Here is a 25,819-nt window from a genome sequence, read left to right as displayed (position 1 = left end):
GAAGGAACCGATTGAAAATAATAAGAAACAGCATAAAGAATGTCAAGTCAAATGCAAAGCGCTGATAAGGTAGGCTAAGAGGGACTTCGAGAAAAATATTGCGTTGGAGGCAAAAATGCATAGTAAAACTTTTTTTAGGTATATTAAAAGCAGGAAGCTGGCAAAAGAATTGGTTGGACCGCTAGACGACCGAGGAGTAAAAGGGCAATCAAAGAAGACAAAGCCGTAGCGGAGAGATTAAATGAATTCTTTGCTTCGGTCTTCACCGAGGAAGATTTGGGTGGGATATCGGTGCCGTAAATGGTATTCAAAGCTGACGAGTCAGAGAAACTTAATAAATTCTCTGTAAACCTGGAGGATGTAATGGGGCAGTTCTACAAATTGAAGAGTAGCAAATCTCCTGGACTGGATGGTATTCATCCCAGAGTACTGATAGAACTGAAAAATGAGCTTGCGGAGCTATCGTTAGTAACATGCAATTTATCCTTAAAATCGAGCGTGGTACCGGAAGATTGGAGGGTGGCCAATGTAACACCGATTTTTAAAAAAGGTTCCAGAGGAGATCCGGGAAATTATAGACCGGTGAGTCTGACGTTAGTGCCAGGCAAAATGGTAGAGACTATTAAGAACAAAATTATAGCATATTCAAAAGCATGGATTAATGAGGCAAAGTCAACATGAATTTAGTGAAGGGAAATCTTGCCTCACCAATCTACTACATTTCTTTGAAGGAGTGAACAAACATGTGGATAAAGGTGAGCCAGTTGATATTGTGTATCTGGATTTTCAGAAGGCGTTTGACAAGGAACCTCATGAAAGACTCCAGAGGAAATTGGAGAATCATGGGATAGGAGGTACTGTTCTATTGTGGATTAAAAACTGGTGAAAAGATAGAAAACAGAAAGTAGGGTTAAATGGTCAGTATTCTCAATGGAGAAGGGTAGTTAGTGGGGTTCCCCAGGGCTCTGTGCTGGGACTGCTGCTTTTTAACATATTTATAAATGACCTGGAGATGGGAGTAACTAGTGAGGTAATTAAATTTGCTGATGACACAAAGTTATTCAAAGTCGTTAAAACGCGGGAGGATTGTGAAAAATTACAAGAGGACCTTATGAGACTGGGCATCTAAATGGCAGATGACGTTTAATGTGAGCAAGTGCAAAGTGATGCATGTGGGACAGAGGAACCCGAATTATAGCTACATCATGCAAGGTTCCACATTAGGAGTCACGGACCAAGAAAGGAATCTAGGTGTCGTTGATCCACGTTGAAACCTTCTGCTCAGAGTGCTGCTGCGGCTAAAAATGCAAATAGAATGTTAGGTATTATTAGGAAAGGAATGGAAAACAAAAATGAGGATGTTATAATGCCTTTGTATTGCTCCATGGTGCGACCGCACCTCAAATATTGTGTTCAATTTTGGGTCGCCACCATCTCAAAAAAGATATAGTGGAATTAGAAAAGGTGCAAAGAAGGGTGACGAAAATGATAAAGGGGATGGGACAACTTCCCTATCAGGAAAGGCTAAAGCGGCTAGGCTCTTCCACTTGGAGAAAATGCGGCTGAGGGGAGATATGATAGAGGTCTATAAAATAATGAGTGGAGTTGAATGGGTAGATGTGAAGCGTCTGTTTACGCTTTCCAAAAATACTAGGACTAGGGGGCATGTGATGAAGTTACAATGTAGTAAATTTAAAATGAATTGTGCAATTAAACTCTGGAATTCGTTGCTAGAGAATGTGGTAAAGGCTATTAGCTTAGCGGAGTTTTAAAAACGTTTGGACGGCTTCCTAAAGGAAAAGTCCATAGACCATTATTAAATGGACATGGGGAAAATCCACTATTTCTGGGATAAGCAGTATAAAATGTTTTGTACTTTTTGGGGATCTTGCCAGGTATTTGTGACCTGGATTGGCCACTGTTGGAAACAGGATGCTGGGCTTGATGGACCTTTGGTGTTTCCCAGTATGGCAATACTTATGTACAGGAATCATAAAGATTCCAACTATACAACTGAACCATTCAAAGACTCTGCATCACACTTCTCCAGCCCCTAGATCATTCCTTTTATCCAAAGGAAATTTTTCCATGTGTGAAGGATTTAAGAACGTGTACAAGCTACCCTGATACTATACTTGATATTTACAGGGGAACTTTATAAAGATGTAGCCCCAATTGCCAAAACCCAAGGTTTTAAACCTAAAAAAAAGACTTCCTCTGCGTCTGGGTAGCATGTGACATATCCAGGAATACCCCCTACAGTGCTGTGTTCTGGTGTAATCGCCTTCATCAGGAGTCACAAACATTTCACGCTTTCTTAGAATAGTTTCCTGATGCAGGCGACTACACCACAACTCAGCATCTTGTCGAATCCTTCCTCTGAATGTTTGGCCTATGAGCTTCTTTTCTGAACAATTGCCCATTTGGGACCTATTATTGGCTCTTCTGGGTCTTTTCTGCTTGTGTAATACATTTTGCCCATTTCATACACCTTTTTTTTTTTTTTGGGGGGGGGGGGCTCTATTCATTTACTGCCCATTGGTCCACCCCTACCTTTTTTTGGTTCCTACATCCAGGAATACCAACATTTTTTGTCCTCAAAATAGCATCTTTCTTCTTAAAATATATCTTCAAAACTAAGAGCTTATGCATCTCAGGGTAGAGAGAATGGACCAGGTAATGTCTTGGGAGTCCTTAAGAAAATTAAATGACTTCCCAAGCACTCTGATCTCATACACTCCTCGATCTGAGACTCCTCTCAATCGAGCCTTGAAAAACAGAAATAATCTGCAAATAGAACTTGTATCAGACCTACAAATTAACAGCACTCTGACTTTTTATATGATTTTAATTATTTGTAAGTAAGATTTTTTTTTGTGTGTGTTTTTTTTTTGGTTTTTTTTTTACCTCCGATGCAGGCACTTTGCTGTAATATGACCATACAGGATTTTATTCATGTTTTAACATACAATGAAATTTATGTTAAAACATGAATAAAATCCAATATGGTCGTATCATATTATATTTTTATATAAACCTTTTAAAAATTTCTTATGATTTGGCTTTTTTTTTTTTTTTTAAGATTTAGCATCTGCATCCCTTTCTCCTATGTGTAGCTCAGCTTGAGCTATTACTGTAAAGGCATGAACTAAAATCTGAACAAATAAAACCACCTTTCGCAGTATCATCATTGCGCAACAGTCCTTTGTTAAGGGCTACGTTCAGAAGCCAGTTCAATAACCCTTTTTGACCACTAGGAGTCATCACTGAATGATGGCAAAGACTCCCTCCCCAGATATTATGAATGTTGCCTCTGTAGCATAACAAACCCTGGCTTACTTGGACAGCATAAGCCTGGCTCAGGAATCAAAACCATATTTCCACACATCAGTGTACCACACTTGCTTCTGGAACATTTAAGTCACTGTCCTGTACTGATGACCTCCTGAGTGAATTTGAAGAAAGACTCGCAATCAAGACTCAGCTCAAAAAAGCTCATCAATCCAGTGAAATGGACATTGTAAAAATAAAACCCTTAAAACTTTATTGAAATACTTTTATTAGGATTCACTACTGAAAAAGAAACAAGAGGTATCAAACTCCCTAACCACTTCCCCATCATCTCGTCACCCCCCACCCCACCCCCCAAAAAAACATCCTAACAGAGTTCTGAATAAAGATTGTGGGAGAGGTCTTCAGACATGGATAAAACTGAACAGTATGGTGGCTGGTCTGGCAATTGTGTGCATCCCTTCTAGCGCTTTACATGAGTCTCTGAACATGACTATGACAATCCTGTGACTTAGCTGTGAGTCCACTGAGAATTTTTGTTATCAGTAAAGAAACTAAGGGGGGGTCCTTTTACTAAGCTGCAGTAAGCACGCGCTTACCACAGCTTAAAATGGCTTACCATGGGATGTGCTCAGGTGTCCTGCAGTAATTTCCTGATCTGTGCACACAAACTGCATGCTAAAAATTTTTTTTTTTTTTTTTTTTTGGGGGGGGGGGGGGGGGGGGATATTACAGAGGGGGTGTGTCTGGGGGGCAGAGAGTGGGTGTTTCTGTGATAATCGGCGCAGCTACATTATTGCACGTTTAGTGCGGGATTAGAGTGTAAGCCCTTAGCACCTACACAATATGTGTTGGTAAGTGCTCACATGCTAATATTTTTCAATGCTCATGCACTAATGGCAATATCAGCACACAGCCATTACTACAAAAAAAAAAAAATCTGACATTTCACTGATGTGGTAAAAATGGCCTTAGCACACAGGAAAAACCCATATAAGAGTGTACTAAGGCCACTTCATACCACAGCTTAGGTTAAAGGACTCCTAAAGCATTTAACAAATCTTTCTGCTGAAAAAAAATCAGACTGATAAAAACACAATATTTTGTACCCTTCTTTCTTTTTCTGTATTACTGTGAATAATGCAACATAACAGAACCAGTAAACCTTAAAGAAAATGAATAATGCTTAAAAAATACTGAAGCTCAAATGTTAAAAGGTCATGTTTATCCTGCTGCTGGCACTAGAGCAGGCTTGTCCAAATTATGGCTCACAGGCAAAAACCCAGCCCACCAAGTGTTTCTTCTTAGCCAGCACAAGCGTGACAATTCTCAATCTTTCCCACCATGACTCTGCCCTCTGAAAGCATGAGCTGCACAATGCCAGTTCAGGTTGGTCTTGTGCTTTCAAGTCTTGTGAGATCAACCTGCAAGGATCAGAGGTGTGGCATGGAAGCAGGAATCCCTCTGTTTCTTCTTTTGCTGAAAGCCAGGTAAGGGGAAAACTGGGTGAAAACTCGTTTGGGGAGGGGGGGGAATACATGTGAGAGAGAAAAAGACTAGGTGAAAGCTGGGGGGGGGAGAACTACATGTGAGAGAGAGAAAGTGTGAGAACGTGCAAACAGACACGTGTCTTGGACCACCGAATGTTACAAAATATACAATATGACCCCCAATAAAAAAGGTTGGGCAAGCCTGCATTAGAGCAACAGTACTCTATAAGTAAACCTTGCTCTTAAATAGGCTTGCTTAACTACCAATATTGAATAGTCATGCTGGTAAAAAACATTTAAGATAAGCATGCACTTTAAATTCTGTCAATGTTGTACAATAATGCATCTGAGGCACAAAAATTGACTTATAGGCAAACTTGCTTTTAACCTTTAAGGGTGAAACCCATGAAACATCAGGTCGTTTTTTCGGTCTGTCTTTCTTAAATAAAGTGGTGTGTAAATTTCCAAATGTGAATACTTAAGAAACCAATTTTAAATTGACTACAAGTCACTATGAAACGGAGGTTAGGGTCCAAAGATTCCTCAGAACAGAAATAAAGATAATAAAGCACGCTCAAACAAAACAGAATGAATTAAAACTAATACTTACCCTTTATCTTTAGCATGTACATCCGCCCCATGGTGAAGCAAATACTCTACTACAGATACACGATTATAACCTGCTGCAAAATGAAGGGGAGTTGAGTGTCGTCCTTCCAAATCTCTGCAATTCACATTCTGAGAGCTGCAAAGTTGCTGTTGAATGGAAAACATAAAAGATTACCGTATCTCATTGCAACAGTCAATTTCTTGCTGATTTAGGAATTTTTGGATCAATCATCAAAAAACCCTGACTAGGTAAGATAACTGTAATTTTAGTAGCCTATATTTAGAAGCATTTCCAGCCAAATTCACTAGGTTTGTGACTGAAAATCTCCAAAATCTAGTCAGACAAAATTCATCTATCCACATTTAGGCCAGTCACTTGTGCACCTGGATTGTGTGAGTTAATTTATCTGGGGACTAAAAATACATATGCTGGATAACTGAAATGTGGAGGCTGGTGCAGGACTATTTGGAGAAGGGGCATTGGGCTTGAGAAAAGCATTGCAAGGAGACAGATAGATGGAAGCAATTTGCAAGCACACTCAGCTAAACTATAAGGGCTTCTGATATCAGTAACTGCAGAAATGGTGATGGTGACATTCATTTATTGTAAGGTTTTTGAGTCACCGCATTATAAAGTGTTAAAAGGTTGAGAAAAATAAAGTTTAAAACAATAACTATCAGAAACAGCTCTAGAAACACCTCTTTTCTGCTCAGATAAAATTAGTGAGCTTTTATGTAACACAGTAAATGACAGCAGATAAAAGACTTGTATGGTCCACCCAGTCTGCCCAATAAGATAAAATAAGGTAGCCAAACTTAGCTGGTAAGCAGAGGAAGACATTTTTAACCAGTTCAATCTATCCTGTTAAAATTTGCAAATCTTTGAATATGCTCCCTTTTTTTCTACTGAGAATTTGTTTCTATTCCAGACTTCTTACTTTTCACTTAAATCTGTCTTCCAATAGAAAAATATACTCACAAAGATTAGAGAAAAAAAACATGAAGCATTCCAGCACCAAATCTTTTCACAGGATGTCTCTTTAAAAAGCACATTCAGATAGTGCAACTGAATTCCATCCACTATATTCCTGTAGCTGCCAATTATATTTACACTTTTTCTCTAATTCTTATTTAATTCACTGTATTAAAGATGCTCTAACAGGAAGGTGGAGTAGAAAAACATGTTGGCTGATCAAGGCCAAATGGCCCATCTATCTTCCTCCTCTCCCTAAGAGATCGCATGTGCTTGTCCCACACTTTATTGAATTCAGACACAGTCTGTCTCAACCACTTCCACTGGGAGGCTGTTCCACACATTGGCGACCCTATCTGTCTCACCTGTAGTAGGTGTTCTCTAAGGACAGGAAGCCGAGTATTCTCACACCTGGGTGGCATCATCTGACAGAGTCTGGTGCAGACACTGCCTAGCAAATACAAGCAGAAAATTCTAGCAGCATCCCACCATGCATGCGTGGGTGCTTTCCTGTCCAATGTGTAAGTATAAATTCCTCAGTAAAATAATATAGCTGAAGAAATATAACTCCTAGGGGAGGTGGGAGGGTATGTGAAAATACTTGGCCTGCTGTCCTTGGAGAACATTTGCTACAGGTTAGTAATTTCATTTGCTTCATGGACTGGCAGGCCATTAGTATTCTAACATCTGGGAATCCCTAGCTATCAGGTTCACAAAAAAAACCAAACAAAAAAAAAACCCGCTATGACAATTGCGATTCAAAATGTCAAGGCCTTGAAGTCAACTATATACAAACTAGACATGATGCAGTGAGCCAGGAAGCAGCATTTCCCTTGAACGCCACGATTCTCTCCTAAAATTCACCCCCAGTGTCTAAATTCGGCTACTGGAAAACCTTAAGAGAGACATCACTTGAAATGCAATACCTTTATGGACAAGTTCTTATATAAAACTGAAGATATGGTGACTAAATTGACAAGGATAGGGTGAAGGCAGTGGTGGAAGACCCAGCTCTGGAAGAACCCACATTACAAACTGATTCCTTAAAAACTCAGAGTGAAGCAGTACTTGCCCTGGATCAAAAAACTCACCTCCATAAATGAGAACTTGCATACTCTGTCACAATCAGAGGCTAGTTTTACCAACAAGGTATCAGAACTGAAGAAAAAAAGAGTTGGAGACACGGAGGACAGTGTGCAACACCATCATGGTGAGCTGACACAGCTGTGTAGCTTAATATCAACATATGAGAGGCTGGAAAACAAGTCGAGACGTAACAATCTCAGATTTCTAGGCTTTCCAGAGTTGGTGAAGGAGCCTGAGCTTCAAGGGTTTCTGGAGACCTGGTTAACAAGGAAGCTCCTGGCTGGGTTGAACGAGCACATCGCCTTGGCAGAACACAGTAGGGAGCCACGAGGCCTAGGACGGTCACTGCTAAACTTCTCAATTATGCACAGAAATACTGGATCTTAAAAGCATACAGACATAAGGAGGTGACATACCAGAATGCTCGAATTTTAGTATTCCAAGACTACTCTGCTCAGGTGGCAACTCTAAGATGGGCATTTGAGCTGGTGTGTAAAACTTTAGTGCACCAACAGAAGTTTACAATGCAGGTGCACCTGAAAGTACTGTTAGATGGAAAATGGTATACTTTTAATACCTGTGTGGAAGTCAGAAAAGAGATGGACTAATGGGAAGCAACTGAGAGTGCACTGAGCTGAGGGCCTATTGTATGGGCCTAATTGCGTCGTCGGTCAGCCTGGCTTGTGGGCGATTTTCCCTGCAGATTGAATGCATAACCTCCCAATTTATAGGTCCTAGCTGAGAGCATTGCTATGGACTGTTTTAATGTGTTCGCGAAATGTATTTAGACATTGTGCCTCTGGTTTGACCACATGGGGCTGGGGGCTGGTGTTTCAGATGCTGGGGTCCATACTTCTGCCCTATGGAAGGGACCAGAGAATGGCTACCTGTGAGTCCTGGATTCCAGTGGAGTCGCAGAGCGGTATGTGACCTTCAATTCTAGCTGAGATTTATTTCAACAGATTCCAAGGTTGCAGCTCACCCATCCCTGCAGTGGCTGAGTGCTGCTTTGGCAGTATACTAGACTCCCAGCAGAACTGGGGTGGAACACAGAGGATTTCTGAACTCTTCATGCCTTGGGTGCAATTATGTCCAGGGTTGACTACATTAGCCTCTGAGGTATCCAACTCTAAGATTCCTCTTTGGATGGAGGGGAGAGCCTCCGTAGTTTGGGATTGCTGGGGCATATGAATCTTCAGGAAGGAGGGATGACGCCATACTCTATATGCTTACCTGGACACAATGTATTTTTTGTAGCTTGCCTATATTACTGTTAATAGGTTTATGAAAGATGGTGTCTATCTAGGGGGTTTATTTGGGGGGGGGGGGGGGGGAAGGGGGAGATTGTAATGCATTTCATAAATAACCTCCATTGTACCTAGGATTGAAATCTCCTTGGCAAAATTATTTTCAGCTGACCTTTAAGACATCTGTGATCGGTCTAGTGGTATTGCATCTCTTATCCTGTATTTTGTACTTTACTCTCCATGACCTGTAATTTTTTTTTACTATCTTATTGGATAAATGTAGTTTTCTTTCCTGTTTATGACATTCCTTTCGTTTTAGTCATTGTTTTAATTTGGTCTTGTCTGAAGTAAAGGTGCCTGGGAACGGCACCACTTATCTTTAGGTATAAGCAACAGAGAATGAATCTGCTCCTTTTGGATCATGGCAAATACTTGTGACCTGGCGTGACCACTAGGGGCGGACTGACCATTTAGGTAACCAGGCTGTGTCTGAGGGCCCAGAGGCTCTGCCCGGATGCTCCCCACTCCCACACAATACCCTCCTGCCACGGTCACCACTGCTGCTGTTACAGCAGTGGTGGCAAAAAGAGAAAAAAGAGATTGTGGAGCCGCACTGTTCCCGCTCACGGCTACTGGTCCCGCCTTCCTCTGACAATTTCCTGTTCCGGGGCAGAGCTGGTCAGCTGCAAGCGGGAACAGTGCTGCCCCGCAATCTTTTTTTTTTCTATTTTTGCCGCCACTGCTGAAACAGCAGCAGGGCAGGCCGTGGAAAGGGTGCATTGGGTGGGTGTGGTGAGAGCCTGGTGCGCCAGTGGTAGTGGGGGTGTCTGGTGGGTTTGGGTGCTGAGAGGGCTGAAAAAAAGACAAACACTAGATGGAGAGGGGAGGGAAACAGACACTGGATGGAGAATGGAGAGGGGAGGGGGAACAGATGCTGGATGGAGCGGGAAGGGAGGACAGATGCTGGATGAGAAGGAGAGAGGAGACAGATGTCAGATGGAAAGAGGGAGAGGATGGACAGACACTGGATGAAGGGGAGAGAGGGGATAGAAGCTGGATGGAAGGGGGAAAGAGGATGCAGTTCTTGCAGCCCTAAAAATGGGGAAAGGTGTTGCTCACTCCCAATTAACTATTAATCTAGCCATGGGATTGTGGTATATGTTCCGACAGCCTGTAGATACCAGACATACATCCACACCCATTCTAAAACATTAAACAGATGTGATCATAGTACTTCTTCAAAGGCTCTCTTGCAGGGATATCATGAGTCTTGCAATAACATATAGCTATTAGAATTTTTCAAACATTAACCAATGATTGATGCTCTCAGATAAAACCTACTTGCAACCCTCCCACCAACAGAGGCAAATGCCCTGCCAGCCAGTTTGCAAGATTTCTGGAAAGACGTTTTATGTCCATGTTCAGGAGTGAGATTGGCCAGTAAGAGTCAACCAGTTTCCTGGGATTATTTGGTTTAGTAATTAAAGATATTAGAGCTGCAATGGCATAACGGGGAAAGGTGCCCTGGTCTACAACCTCCACAAAATAAGCTAAGAGAGACTTTACTAATGACACTTGTAGTAGAATTCCACAGAAAATCCATCTTCCCCGGGAGCTGAATAAGATTTCAAAGATCTTATTGCTACTTGAGTTCCTTCAACTGTTGAGAAGCATTCAAAACCTGCTCCGCCTCAAGCATCAACATGCGGAGAAAACTCTGGTGCTTCCTAGGGGAGACTGTACGTCCCTTTTCATAAAGAGATTGAAAATGAGCATGCAGAAGCTGGGAATTTGGTTGCTATGCATGTTAACTATGCCAGCAGAATCCTCCAAGAAAGGAATCGCTCGGGATCCGCCCCATGATTTAACTATGTGGGCTAGGAGGAGTCTGGAAGTGACTACGGGTAGCGTGTTCATGGATTAGAGTAATAAGAGAAGCTTGTAAAGAAATCAAGATCTCTTTAATACTGCGAGTGGGAGCTCGTATGTAGCGCTGTTTCACCTGGTGTAACTACTTCTCCAGGTGTATAATCCCTGCTGCTGTTTTCATATTCTGGTAGCTAACATATGCTATGATATCTCCCCTAATCATGGCTTTAGCCGTGCTCCAGAATAGTAGTGGTTAAGAATTGTATTGGACATTGTTAGTAGCATAATACTGAAAGTGACCAGAAAGATTGTTTTAATAAAAGTATCATGGGCTAGGTATGCTGGAAAGCGAGAGCCACTGCCACAGCAAAGTGGTGTCACAGTTTCCATGTCCACCCACACCAGGGAATGGTCCAAGATCTCCTCATGGCCCACATTCACCAATTTAATCAGAAAGAATAGGGAGTGATGTGCCAAACTGTAATCTAAACGGGAATAGGTCCCATGGGCCCTGGAGAGATGTGTGAAGTCCCTAGGGGTCCACTAAATTCAAAGCTGCGGCAAAGCTATTCAGAGCCCTGGTCCCCTGTGCATCCCGACCCCCCCCCCCCCCAGCTCACTGGCCCCCAGAATGATCAAGACCGAGGTTCATCACCTCATATAGGTCTCCAACTATCACCAACTCTTGAGATTGATAGGGCAAGAGGTGCTGCAATAAGTTGGAGTAAAAGCGCGCATCAAATGGGGTTGGTCCATACACTGTTAACAAAATTCCCACCCGTGTACCCAAACTCTTAAGAGCATGTAACGGCCTTGTGTGTCCTTAAACAGTATAGTCTTATAGGGAAGTGCTTTACAGAAAAGGACAGCCACTGCCCCCCTCCAATGACGGCCACCAGAGGGGTAACTGAAAACATCTCCCACACATCGCCACTGCAATTTCTGATGCTCACTATCTGACGGTCTTGTCTCTGAAGGCAAGCGATATCCACCCAGAGGCGCTTAAGAGAGTTCAGAATCTTAGATCGTTTAATAGGGGAAGTAAAACCCTCTATGTTACAAGCAGCTATCCAACGTCAGATTGTGTCACAGCTGGCGTAAATCCAGGTAACTCCACTGATCGTACTGTGCTAATGTATCCCTAGGGTGCCCAACCTTCACACCCCAGGGATCCCCCAACCTTCAATGCCCCTATGGAGACTCCTGCATGCAGCACACAATAGCTTCCCAAAAGCATTCCAAGATTGTAGTATAGAACTCAGGACAGTAGCTATCCATCTACCAGATCCCCCTACCCCCATCCAACCTTCCTCACTCCTTCCCCCTCTCCGCCCCCCATTAACCAACCCAGAAAACCCCCCAAAGAGAACCCACAACACCATGTTGTAGTGGACTGGAGAATCACCTTGATGCGTGGGGTCCTGTACCCCCCCAACACCTCATCCCAGCAATACATACCAATTAGATCTCCTCATGGCTAGTGTAAGGCTAGTGGTCACACAACTAGCAAGCTATATTAGATAAGCATACATTAAACCTGAAATCTGTAAGCAACAGCGGTAAATAAGACAACAGCAAACATTCAAAAGTCAGGCAGGTGCACCTTTTGCGCCTTGGGATTTGTTGAGACAATCTTGGGCAGTTTGGGGCATATCAAAGTATTGCCAGTGGCAATCTAAGTAGATTTTAAGAATAGCTGGGTACAAAAGCATAAATCTGATCTGCTTCTCATGCAAGGTAGAACGTAATGGAGAAAATGTTCTTCTGCGTTCTTGAAGCATCATGGAGTAATCCTGAAAGATTTTTATGGGTCCCCCCTCATATGGAGAAGAATCTCTTTTTAGACAAAGACCTCGGAATATTTCCATTTTGTGCACATAATTATGGAGCTTAATGATAACCACACATGGCTTATGACGACCTTGCTGCTGCCGTCCAATTCGGTGCGTCCGTTCTAAGCATAAGGGTCCCAAACTGTCAGACAGTGCAAACTCAGCTTAAAGTCAGTTTTCCAATACTGTGGACAACAGACCCTGGAGTAAACTCTCCAGGAGACCTACAATATGTAAGTTTCTGTGCTACGAGTGATTTTCCAGCTTGTCAATCTTGTTCCATCTGTTCTCATACCCGAGTCTCCAGTCTGTTAATCATCTCCTCAGTCCTGGTTCCTATGTCCTCAACTGCAGAGATGTGCTGTTCAAGGTCCCTGTTCATTATGTTGTCACTGCTAAAAGGGCTTCAACATTATCAAACTGATATGCAAGCTGGCTGAGGCGAGGCTCCAGGGTTCTCCCAACAGCCTCTGTGATCTGATGCAGAACAAATGGGCTGCGGGGGCTTCTGCCACCATTTTGTCTCCTCCACGTCATGGTTTCTCCTGCTCTGCTTTACTGTTTTTCCCCAACAATGAGATCAAGAAATCTGTCTAGGTGCTGGGGATATTAAAAATCAAGTTTCAAGTCTCCAAAACTCACTTATGCTGGGTAACGAAGGCCAGAAGGTGCAGGAGTCCCAGAGAGAGACTAAAACGCATCCTCTCTCCCTAATGCATCATGTGATCCTCCGTTACTGTCATTTAAAAACCCTCCCCTAAAAAAACATCTCTCAACTGGGAAGGATAAAATACTTCTAACCCAGGAGATAAACTTGCTTTTTCTTCACCAAGCTGTGCTGCTATACTGGTCTCCTACTATCTGCTGGAGACTGAAAATACAGGAATACTGGAGAGCTGATGGCTGAACAGGAATTTATATAGGGTGCTGGTGGTAAGGAAAGAAAACCCATTCATAAGGGCTGGTCTGGTGGATGAAAGAAAATCATGCTACAAACAGTGTACATGAAACATCAAGATACAACAGGATGAAGATGAGAGAAGACAATATGTCTGATGTCAAACTGAGAAAGCATCCATCTAAAGGACAAAAGAGGATGAGCACTGCTGAAAAAGTAGGGCAACTTGTAATAGTTACCAGATACAAACAAGTTTACTTTTATCAGCATCTAAAAATTTTCTTGAATATGATCTCATTTTCCATTTTTTAAATCCATATAAATGGGAAATCTGTGATGCAAATAAATAGCCACTCATATGGGCCTGTGAAAACTGATGTTGAACCAAATTTCCAATTCCTATGGGAAGTAGTAAGATGCAAGCCTCTTCATTTTAGTTGGAAACCAAATGATGTCCAAACATATGCATCTGCCCTTAACTAGAAAGATTGTGAGAAGAGTTTCACTGGATGCTCATGCGGTCTTCTGTAACAGATAAATGACTTTCTTTCTCCATGTGAAAAAAAATGTGGAGCTACTGAAAAGAAAATGACACATACTAAGTACTTGAGAAAAAGAAAATTCCAAAACATTGTGTTGTTTTACAATAACATACCACAATAGTGCTATGCACGTCAGTTGCCTGTATATGCAATCAATGTGCATAGAAAGCCCTTAAGACTCTTATAAAAGCTATTCAGGCCTGTCTATTAAATACAATTTTATTATTAGGTGAAGTAAACCAAATATTTATAGAAACCATACCTTTACAGTTTCCAAGTCCCCTGCTTTAGATGCTTCTAATAATCGATAATCCACATCAGAAGTTCGGATAGGAGTGTTTTCTGTACAAAAAACATGAATTAAAAAATAACTGTCTTTACTGCTTATCCTAAATTTTTCAAATTCTTTTTCTAACAACCTCAAAGAAACATGCCCTAATTATGTCTTTTTCTTCCTTCCTCAATTGGCTTTAGACATTTTGCTACTGATTAGCAGAAAAAGATCTGCTCCCGCACAGTTCTTCCTTGGAGGGATATATATTCCAGTTAAGTACATATAAGTACATAAGTATTGCCATACTGGGACAGAGCAAAGGTCCATCACGCCCAGCATCCTGTTTTCAACAGTGGCCAATCCAGGTCACAAATACCTGGATTTACCCAAAATCATTAAATTAAGTAATGTATATTTTGCCCATTTTGTCTGTACATACCATAATGTCATGTTGCTGTGTGGGTAGATAATGCCATATAATGAACTGAATTTGGCAATACTAAAAATCATAGTATAAAAACATTTCTACTACTGCTGTATCAGCAAACATTACATTCCAAACAATTTCCTAGTGGTTGCTAGCATAGAAAACCAGAGGGGGGGGGGGGGGGGGGGGTCATTTACACAATTAGATAGAACACACTACCACAAGGCCCACACGAAAATAAAAAAATGGGTTCCTTGGTAGATAGCATTCACTAACCCATTAATTTTAATTTTTTTTTTTTTTTGGGGGGGGGGGGGGGGGGGGGGAGTCATTTACTCTTCCCAACCCAATGGAAGTTGGAAACAACTATACAAAGGGGTTGAAAATGTCCCAAGTGCAAAATAACTGTGAAAAATTAACAGAATGAGGTGAAATTTGTAATGGGGGAAGAGGACAACTGGAGAAAAGACACTGCGTTTGAAACTGTCCAGATTGGACTAAGGTTTCCAGAGAAATGAACCACCCCCTCCCCCCCCCCGCCCCCCAAAAAAGGTGGCACAATGCATTTCTATGGGAGAAGCAGTTCCAGTCCCTGGGCATAGACATGCATAGACATACAGTGAAACAGTTTAGGAATTCCTCCTTACAAACTACCTCCCCACCACAATTGCCCCCAGTACCCCTCAAACTGTCCCACCACCCCTAAACTACTCCAAGTACCTCACCACCTAGCAATTGCCTTCATCCCCCAAACTATCCACCTAATACAAATGATCTGGAAATTGAAATGAGAAGTGAGGTGATTAAATTTGCAGATGACACAAATTATTCAAAGTTTTCAAAAGACATGCGAACTGTAAAAAATTGCAGGAAGACCTTAGGAAACTGCGCATCCATATGGAATATGAAATTTAAATATGGACAAATGAAAAGTGATGCACATTGGGAAGAATAATCTAAATCATAGTTATCTGATATTAGGTTTCACCTTAGGAGTCAGCACCCAAGAAAAAGATCAAGGTGTCATTATAGACACAATGAAATCTTTTGCCCAGTGTGCAGGCTAAAGAGGTTAGGGCTCTTCTGCTTGGAAAAGAGGTGGCTGAGGGGGGGGATATAATTGAGGTACTCATTCTATACCATTCAGGATTTTGTAGACAAGTAAATCGATGTTTCACTCTTTCAAAGTACAAAGACCAGGAGGGGACACAATAAAATTACATGGAAATACTTTGCTGCCAGAGGATGTCGTAACAGCAGGTTAGCATATCTGGGTTTAAAAAAGGTTTCTTCCTGCCATAGTCTGCTATTGAGACAGACATGGGGGAAGTCACTGCTTGCCCAAGGATTGGTAGCATGGGATGTTGCTACTAATTGGCCTTATTTGTGATCTGGATTGGACACTGTTGGAAGCAGGATACTGGGCTAGGTGGAGCATTGGTTGACTCAGTATGGCTATTCTCATGTGCCCAAACCTACTTCATTACCCCACAATACCCCTCATCTACCAAATATATTCCCCTACCCCAACTATGCCCTAAAACTACTTCCCACAACTAACTCTCTCTCCAAAGTACCACATCTAGAAATCTCCATCCCCGTAACTACATCCATTACCCTCCCTCTATCTATCCCTCCATATTCCAAGCTCCCGCACCCCCAACCACCCTTAGCCCTCCAAAAAAATCTTCCCCCACAAACCTCCCCTGCAATCCATGAAATAAGATGCCCCCTCCCCCCCCCCCCCCCCCCCCACACACACACACTCGTACACATATAAAAAGGGGTTAGAAAGAATTCCATGAGCCATGACCTGCATACTTTCCTCATTTGGTTACCCAAGTGAAAAGAACCAAAACCAGTGTATTAGTACTAGTTTAAGAAGAAAAGCCATAAGGGAATTTCTTCTCCCAGCAGTGCAGACATCTTGCTGCGCTGTGACTTGTGTTCTCCTCTGATGCCAGGGAGGGCCATGGAGCAATACCAAAAAGTGACCTTGTTTCCCCATTGGAAATACTGAGATGGTATTAACAAAAGGTTCTTAAAGTTTCCTCAGCAACAATTCCACTGGTTAGTAAGGCCTTTATATTCCAACTAGTTCCTCAGGTAGGAATAAAGATGAGCAGAGTTTAGAAGCTGCATCTGCTGATAGTTTAACTGTATGACAGATGCTCGAGCAAGTGACACTCCCTCAAGCGACACTTTGACCAGCGTCATATTATCTAGTGTGACATACAGCCACGTGGCACTATATAGTGTGTCACTTATAGAAGCGTATTTTTTTTAAGCGAGCGACACTTATTAAAGTGAACCACAGATGGAGAAGGGACAGACACAGAATATATAAAATCCATGAAAGAGTTATTGATGCCTTCAACAAAAGAATACGTGCATACAAAGCAACACTAAAAAAGAACTTAATTAAAAATTTAAAAAAAGGAAATATTAAACCGTAGCTTACAAAGAAATAGATGCTGTTCACTTTAAATATTCAAATTGATTTTGCAAGCCACACTAGACAGAAAGGTTTTTCGATCAATAATATTCTTACAGTACTTGAATTAAATTAATAATCTGTGAATTCAAATTTTTATATTTCTTTGACCTTTGGCTGTCTCCCTGACAACCAGAAACTCTGGAATACAAGGCAAACTGCAGTCCTTCGCGCTGAAGAGCACGCAGAAATTTTAAAAAGGATGGATAGTGATAATCGATCTGCATTTGGAAGGCACAATGCCAGCCTTCAAGCTTATTAGTTCTTGATATGTCTTTGATGGTCCTTTCGTGAACCATCCACATCTTAGAAGGAAACCGAAAATGTCTATGGATACCCTTCTATTTCTGCGGCCTATGTAAGTAAAATAGTCCAACAAATCTGGAAGGTTGAGATTTAATAACTCCATCTAGAATATCATCAAAAGTTTTGGGCACTTTTTGGACAGGTAAAAATGCCAGGAAACACAATGACTTTACCACGCGGCGAACATCTTCATTCTCTGTATATACTGCCGTCAAGCCATTACATTGCACATTCCTCCAAACTGAGTCAGATGAAAAAAACATCCCTGAATATTGACATCCAAGAATTCATCCTTCAAGTCCGCTTTTGAAACAAGCTTGAAATCCATAATACAAGTTTCTGGAGCTAAGCAACAGCGAAAGGTCTTTAAAACAGCAAACAGGCACAAATTGGTTGAGCTTTAACAGGCAGGATTAGATAAATGCAGGGAAAAACCACCACCACAAGCTGCATGATTAGTGAAAAATGGACAGAATTTCAAAGGAACAGCTTTAAAAGTCCCATCACACATCCAAACTTTTGCAGCACATAAGACATCTAGCATTGCGTCTGAAGTATAAATAACCATTGGTTTTGAATTAGCCTCATCATATGAACATAAGAGTAGCCATATTGGGTCAAACCAATGGTCCATCTAGCCCAGTATCCTGTTTTCCAAATGGTGGCCAAGCCAGGTCACAAGTACCCGCCAGAAACCCAAGTTGTGGAAACAGTCCATACTACAAATCCCAGGGCAAGCAGTTGCTTCTCATGTCTGTCTCAATAGCAGACTATGAACTTTACCTCCAGGAATTTGTCCAAATCTTTTTTAAACACAGATAAACTAACCGCTGTTACCACATCCTCCGGCAAAGAGTTCCAGAGCTTAACTATTCACTGAGTGAAAAAATATTTCCTCCTATTTGTATTAATAGTATTTCCATGTAACTTCCTAGAGTGTTCCCTAGTCTTGTACTTTTGGAATGGGTAAAAAATCAATTTACTTCTACTCATTCTACACCACTCAGGATTTTGTAGACCTTAATCATATCTCCCCTCATCTGTCTCTTTTCCAAGCTGAAGAGCCCTAGCCTCTTTAGTCTTTCCTCATACGAGAGAAGTTCCATCCCCTTTATCATTTTGGTCGCTCTTCTTTGAACCTTTTCTAATTCTTTTTTGAGATACTGAAACCAGAACTGAATGCAATACTCAAGGTGCGAATGCACTCAAGGTGCGAATGCACCATGAAACGATACAAAAGCATTATAGTATTTTTGGTCTTATTCACCATCCCTTTCCTAATAATTTCTAGCTCCTGTTTGCTTTTTGGCCGCTGTCACACAACAAGCAGAAGATTTCAGCGTATTATCTACAATGACACCCAGATCTTTTTTTGAGTGCTGACCTCCAAGGTGGACCCTAGCATCAAGGTAACTATGATTTGGATTATTCTTTCCATGTGCACCACCTTGCATTTGTCATTAAATTTTATCTGCCATTTGGATGCCCAGTGTTCCAATTTCCTAAGGTCTTCCTGCAAGATTTCACAGTCCACACGTGTTTTAACAACCTTGAATAGTTTTGTATCATCTGCAAATTTGATTACCTCACTCATCATTCCGATTTCCATATCATTTATAAATATGTTAAATAGTACCGGTCCCAGTACAGATCCCTGTGGCATGCCACTGTTCACCCTCCTCCGTTGAGAAAAATGACCATTTAACCCTACCAATAACAAATTCCCAATTCACACCAGAACCTTGCCTCCTTATCCCATGACTCTAATTTTCTTAGGAGTCTCTCATGAGGAACTTTATCAAAAGCTTTCTGAAAATCTAGATACACTACATCAACCGGCTCACCTTTATCCACATGTTTATTCACGCCTTCAAAGAAATGAAGCAAATTGGTGAGGCAAGACTTCCCTCAGCTGAACCCATACTGACTCTGTTCCATTAAACTGTCTATATGTTCTGTAATTTTATTCTTTATAATAGTTTCCACTATTTTGTCTGGCACCGAAGTCAGGCTTACCGATCTATAATTTCCCGGATCACCACTAGAACCCTTTTTAAAAATGGGCGTCACATTGGCCACCCTCCAATCTTCAGGTACTATGGACGATTTTAACAACAGTTTACATATTACTAACAGCAGATCAGCAATTTCATGTTCGAGTTCTTTGAGTACCCTTGGATGCAAGCCATCCGGTCCAGGTGATTTACTGGCTCGGTATATCTTCCAGGTTCACCAAGATTTCTTTCAGTTCCTCCATATCATCACCCTTGAAAACCATTTCCGGTACAGGCAGATCTCTTACATCTTCCGTAAAGACAGTAGGAAAGAATTCAGTTTCTCCGCTATGGCCTTATCCTCCCTGAGCGCCCCTTTTGCTCCTTCATGATCTAATGGTCCCACAGATTACCTTGCAGACTTTCTGCTTCTGATGTACCTGAAAAAGTTGTTACAGTGAGTTTTATTTATTTATTTATGGTTCATTTGTATCCCACATTTTCCTACACATGCAGGCACAATGTGGCTTACAGAAAATTAGGAAAATTTACAAATTAAGAAAATATTGTAAATTCACTCCTAAAAGCCACAGACTGTTGGAAATTGGAACATCATAATCCTTAACGGGAAGCGTTGTCTCGGTTATTTGGTTATGGATTAGCCTCTGCAGCAAGTTTCTCTTCATATTCTCTTTTAGCCTTCTTTATTAATGCTTTGCATCTGACTTGCCAGTGCTTATGTTGCTTCTTATTTTCTTCATTTGGGTCCTTTTTCCATTCTTTGAAGGACAACCTTTTGGCTGTAATGGCCTCTTTTACTTCACCTTTTAACCATGCTGGCTGACGTTTTCTCTTCTTTCCACCTTTGCAAATACGTGGAATGCATCTGGTCTTGGCTTCCAAGATGATATTTTTGAATAATGTCCATGCCTGATTTAGTGTCCTAACCTTTGCAGCTAATCCTTTTAATTTCTTTTTAACCATTTTCCTCATTTTATTATAGTCACCCTTTCGAAAATGAAATAAAGCTACAGTTGATTTCCTTTGCAGGTTCATCCCAGATAGCTCAAACTTGATCATGTTATGATCACTGTTTCCCAAGGGACCCAACACCACCACCTCTCACACTATGCCCTGCATGCCACCAAAGACCAGATCCAAAATGTCTCCCCCATTTGTACAATTATCTTCGCAATGCAGCAGACACAGCAGAGTCTTACCCTGATGAATGGCAGTCTGATAGTTCTCGGGAATATGTAAACTCACTGCAGAGCTTGGCTCTTCCTTATATCCATCAAGGCTCTTCCGAGCATGCTGGATTTTGCAAGCCATACACATTTTCAGAGGAGCAGAAGCGAGAACTTCTTCAGTAAAAGATGCAAATGCAGAACTCATACTTCAAGGAGAAAGTACCAGTTTCATTTTAAGCTCCTCTGAGGCAGGAACAGGAGTATGGTTACGAGGTCGCAATTCTTAAAAAGATGCATTTGCAGTGTTATAATCCAATGAGGTAGTTAAACTAACATTGCAATACTGTTGGTCACATTTCCAGTTCAAAGCAGACTTGTTTTGCTGTGAGAAACAGTAAGAATAGCCATTCAGGTATATTATTTCTCTTTCCTTTGAGGATTTGTAAATCTCCATGCCTATCGTGGAGCATGAGGGCCATGCTTGTTCCCTATCCCCTGCTTAAGTGATGTGCACTCACGTGTTGCACGCTGAAGTGTCTCACATGACTAAATGATGCACACTGAGAGATGCACGTTAACGTGGACCCTATCTAGAGGAACACTACTGATCACCTTTGCTTTGGAGATTTGGACCCAAAAACATTTCTTTAGAAATAGAACTGCAAGCTTAAAATTTCAATTTTTCCAGACATTCCTCTTGCCTCTCAAGAGAGACATAAGGTCTTTCCAAGTATGACACAGATGGTTATTTCTAGAGGTACAACCTTTTTGTTGCACTTTCCTTGTGTGTGTGTGATTAAATAATCTGATCATAAGCATATGTTTTTTAAATCCTGTTTAGCTAACACAGTTCTTGTAAAATTGAAACCCAAATGTTACTTGATAGATTTTCTTTTTGTACGTCTAGGTTATGTATGGAGTTGTTTAGTACTGCATTGGAGAAGCTGACTTATCCATGGAAAAGAATGTCTTCATTTGTTGGCACCTTTCTTAGGCATTGATATAATGTTTGTCTTTCTTTTATACACCTATTGTATTCTTTGTTTAACTCTTAGTTTGAAGTCTTAAGTCATTTCTATATAAGGCTTATATTTTTCCTATCTTTGATTTGTATCTTTTTTCCTATATGGGCGTGGTTGTATTTCTTTAAGCAGGTTTATCTTGTACTGTTTTTATAATTTGTTAATACTGGACAGTCTTGGCCAGATGTGGCCAGACTGTGGACCTGTAGGCCCAATATCCCAATCTGATTATGGGCATGAGTGGCTCTGAAAGGTAACTTGTCACAGAAATTCTAGCAGGGATCTCATGTAACAGATTGATGTTGGTCTTTGTCACTTTACTGCTCTGTGTCAACAAAGATGGATCTGTGGTGCCAATGGTAGACTGACAAATAAAGGAGTGAGTGGGGGAAGCAGTAGCTAACAGGCTGCTGCTCATGCTGACAGTACTGCCTTTAGGAGTGCCTGCTCTTTCCTCTACTGCTTCTGGTGTTCACTTTCCTCCATCCTATTCACCAACCAGTAAATCAATAAGTGTATTGCAATGGAAGAAATTACTCCCTTTCAGCAACATCTGTCTAAAACACTCCAGTTTCACTTCCAGGATATTCATTATCAGAATGACCATGCCCAGAGTGACTCTTCTTGAATTCAGCTCTTCCATGGAGTCCAAGAAGGATATCAGGACTTCTACAGGCTGTGACACATTTGTCCAATCCTGATGCCCAAGGAGGCTTTCAACACCTATCATGGGATCCGGTGACATCTGATGGAGGGCTGCCTATTCCTCCACTAACCTCTCCAGCATCAGATATGTGAATGGTCTTGAACATAAGAAGTAAAAGCTTAAAATAAGACACAATAGGTGAGAGGCCACCACTGCAGACTCATGCAGATCAGTGTAATATGTTCAAAGTTCCTTACACACACACACAATTATATGACGCACCGGATACTATGTTAACTGAATTGGCCTTAATGCATTATCACAGGCACCCATATACAGCAGGTTAAATTAATCCAAACCAAGTAACCTCACCACTTGCACAACTGTCTTGTCTGAAATTCAGAACACGTAAAGACTTCAAGTGGCATGGGACTTAAAAGTTAAAAAAAAAAAAAAACCTTTCCAAAACTGCAGTTGCAGTCAGTTCTGTATCTGTTACTCCTCAATAATATACCTGCACATATTCATTGGTAAAGGGAATATATTCAGAAGATTTGTATATAAACAGCTTTAGCCTTTTTTTTTTTTTTTTAAGATTACTAAACCATTAGTTCTAACCATACTAACACTCTAGAAAACCTTGCAACAAAGTCAGATTTTCAACCACCTGAGCTCCTCACTTCATTTTTTTTCTTTCTTGACTAATGATACAATTGCTAATGGGCGAAACCATAGGGCCTCCATCTTGAAGGCTCTTAAACTTTGTATTCTTGGCTACATAATGGGGATACTTTAAGTCATTGCCCAGGCATTTCTATCAAACTTCATAGAAACTTGTGATGAACTTGATCCAACTGCAATTCAATCTTCTGACACTACTTACTGCACCTTTCACTGCAAAAAGGGTGCCTATGAGGTCAAATTTAATAATGAAGAGAATAAACCCACCCAACCCCTTCCTGCGAGACTGTCATTGGAATGCTTTTATGTTTCACTGACATAATTCTGATATTTGTCAACATTTGCTCATGTCTGATCTGAAGAAGGTATTACCGTTAAAAGATAATCAAAAAATATATTTAGTCCAATAAAAAAAGGTATCATCTTACTTTCTTTTCTATTTACTATCTAATAATGAAGAGAAAAATCAAGGAACTAAGCAAAGGGAAAACAAGAGGGCTTTCTTTCAGAAAGTGCACAAATGGGAGGCAGAGGAGAAAAGGGACAAGGCAAAGTTGCCTCACAGAAAACTGACAAAAATACACTGAGGGAGCAGAACGATGTCCATGCAACAGCTCTGATAAAGAGAGTGAGGGAACTATGAGGTAACCACTGTACAAGAACTTGCATGCATGTTCAACACACAATGTTAGTCTACACAAGAATGCTGTGACAACCAAACATTTTGTAACACTGAACCAAAGCAATACTACTACTACTACTACTACTACTAATACAAAGTGATACAACACTACAATGAATCTCAGATACTTCCTATTACCTGGGTGCATTTCAATATTCGTATATGCTTCCTACAGAAACAGAAAGACCGGGGCCGGTCTTAGGCAGGGTCAACAGGGCCTCTCGCTTCCAGGGGCCCCACGGCGGCCTTGGCATCTCCCTGTCGCTCTCTGCTATTGCTGTCTCCTCTCCTGTTTAGAGAGCTGCATGGTAGCGGGGGAATGCACGGCGATCTAAGCTTTGTCTCTACTCCCCCGAGCCACAGGGTGCCCTCCTGGTACATACCTCAAGCCACCTTGGTGGTCTAGTGGATTCTTCGGGGCAGGAAAGATCCCCAGTCTTTCCTGCCCACTGCTAATAATAGCTGCCAAGACTTCCAGCGGCGGCCTCGCGAGACTTTATACTTATTTATGGCATTTATATTCCACATTAAAAATGAATTAGGTTGAAACCTGAGAGCATTTAAAATCATTTTTTTTCCTCTTGTGTCTACATCAAAAGAAAAAGAGATAGCATGTGGGAACTTGCTCCTTTTGCTTTGTGGAATACAGTACTATATTATAAAAATGCACTTGCCTTTTTTTTTTATATTACTACTATTCACGGAGAAGGTATTTGAAAATGAGGGAAGGGTTTCCTTTCTGCAGAACTGTCCAGAGTCAGTCTAAATGTGCCAACATTGCCCAGTTCAGCACACTATTAGCAGCCAAGTTCATACGAAGTTAATTATGTTCAGTGGAAAATAAGCCTGTTGGCTCAGGCTGCTTGCTAAGTGAATATTCAATCACTGTTTCATTATTGCTACCAAGTATTATCCAGTCCTTACATGCACATGGTTTTGCTTTTTAAACCCAAAGGTTTCTTATGATAGCATTGTGCTTATTTGAATTAGTTTTTCTGTACAAGTTTTGCTTGATTTGCATTTGAAATAAAAACTTTTTTAAACATCTTGTCAACAAGGGGTGGGGGCCCCACTGAACCGGTCTGCACAGGGCCCTGCAATTGCTAAGACTGGCCCTGAGAAAGACAGCCTGTTTCTTTTGTTTAGAATAAGAAATAAGATGCCCAAGAGAAGCATTTTGGACTAACAGCCCATAGGAATAGAATAGAGAGATATCCTTCCTATCTTCTTTGGGACCAGGAAGTATGAAATAGAATTCAAGGTCTCTCTCGAAGTGAATTGAGCCTGCCATGAGTGGGAAAGCGCGGGGTACAAATGTAACTAAAATAAATAAAATAAATTAGTAATTTGTAAAGTATACTAAGATTTAATGTACTCAACAATGAGTAGTTTTAGGGGATGACAACTTCCAACAGATATGCTCTATAACTTTCTGAAATTATCTGTAGGAAACTGATGTCATACATTACTATGACCCAGAAAACCTTCACTAAATATTGTGTTCAGAAATAGAAATCTTGAACGACGGAAAACATAAAATATACTTTGAAGGAAAAAGCCTCATATATAATGCAGGCAAATACATTTTTAATCTGCTGAATATTAGAAATCAGCAAAATAAAAACCCTTTATAAATCTTTACTGTGAGATGGTTAAATTAACTATGGTCCAACAATTTGAGTAATACCTCAGCCTCAACCATATTAGACATTATCAGCTTCATTGGAAATAAAGTGTGCCTTGATATCTTGCCTGAACATATTAGTCTGGATGAGCTCCAAAAGGAACCTCTTTGGCACAATGGAAACATTTAAGAACACCAGCAATAAATCAGACAGGTTGAGATTACATACCCAAGATAGCCTAGATTATGAATGAGATGCATCCTGCCATCGTATGTACATTAGGAGTCACTATTCCCAAGCAGTGCTTTCTATGGCTATTAAATCAGTCAAACTTCTGGCCATGGTTTTGAATGGATAGAGTATGGTCTGAACTTCTGCTTTAGGCTGGGGAGGCCTGAAGTCCTGCTGTTGCCTGGAACAAGCTGGAACCTGCAAATCCCATCTTGGATGGAAAAATTGCTGAGCAATGGAAAGAGAACTATTGAATGGTGGATTCAGAGAAATTCCTTAGCATCCTGGCCTTTAAATTCAAAAGCATGCTTCTAATGCAAGACGACTGCTCAATCAACCTTTCCTGCTTGTTTTCATGAAAGCTAGATCCTCACAGTCATGAGACACTGTGCTCATTTACTGCCACTGCA

At 41.0% G+C, this 25,819-nt stretch overlaps 1 protein-coding gene across 1 annotated transcript in view; it reads right to left on the bottom strand.

The window, feature by feature from the left end:
* Window positions 1-25,819, bottom strand: part of TNKS (tankyrase) — a 505,381-nt gene that overhangs the window by 188,504 nt on the left and 291,058 nt on the right. The window contains exons 13-14 of the mRNA XM_030194488.1: window positions 14,100-14,179; window positions 5,392-5,537 (exon numbers count right to left, since the gene is read on the bottom strand). Coding sequence (XP_030050348.1) covers window positions 5,392-5,537; window positions 14,100-14,179 — 226 coding nt within the window. The remainder of the gene's footprint in view (window positions 1-5,391; window positions 5,538-14,099; window positions 14,180-25,819) is intronic.

This window comes from Microcaecilia unicolor, chromosome 2 (genome assembly GCF_901765095.1).
Source record: "Microcaecilia unicolor chromosome 2, aMicUni1.1, whole genome shotgun sequence".
Lineage (NCBI taxonomy): Eukaryota > Metazoa > Chordata > Amphibia > Gymnophiona > Siphonopidae > Microcaecilia > Microcaecilia unicolor.
Note: the sequence above shows the minus strand (reverse complement) of the source record. Positions and strands in the feature narration are given on the sequence as shown.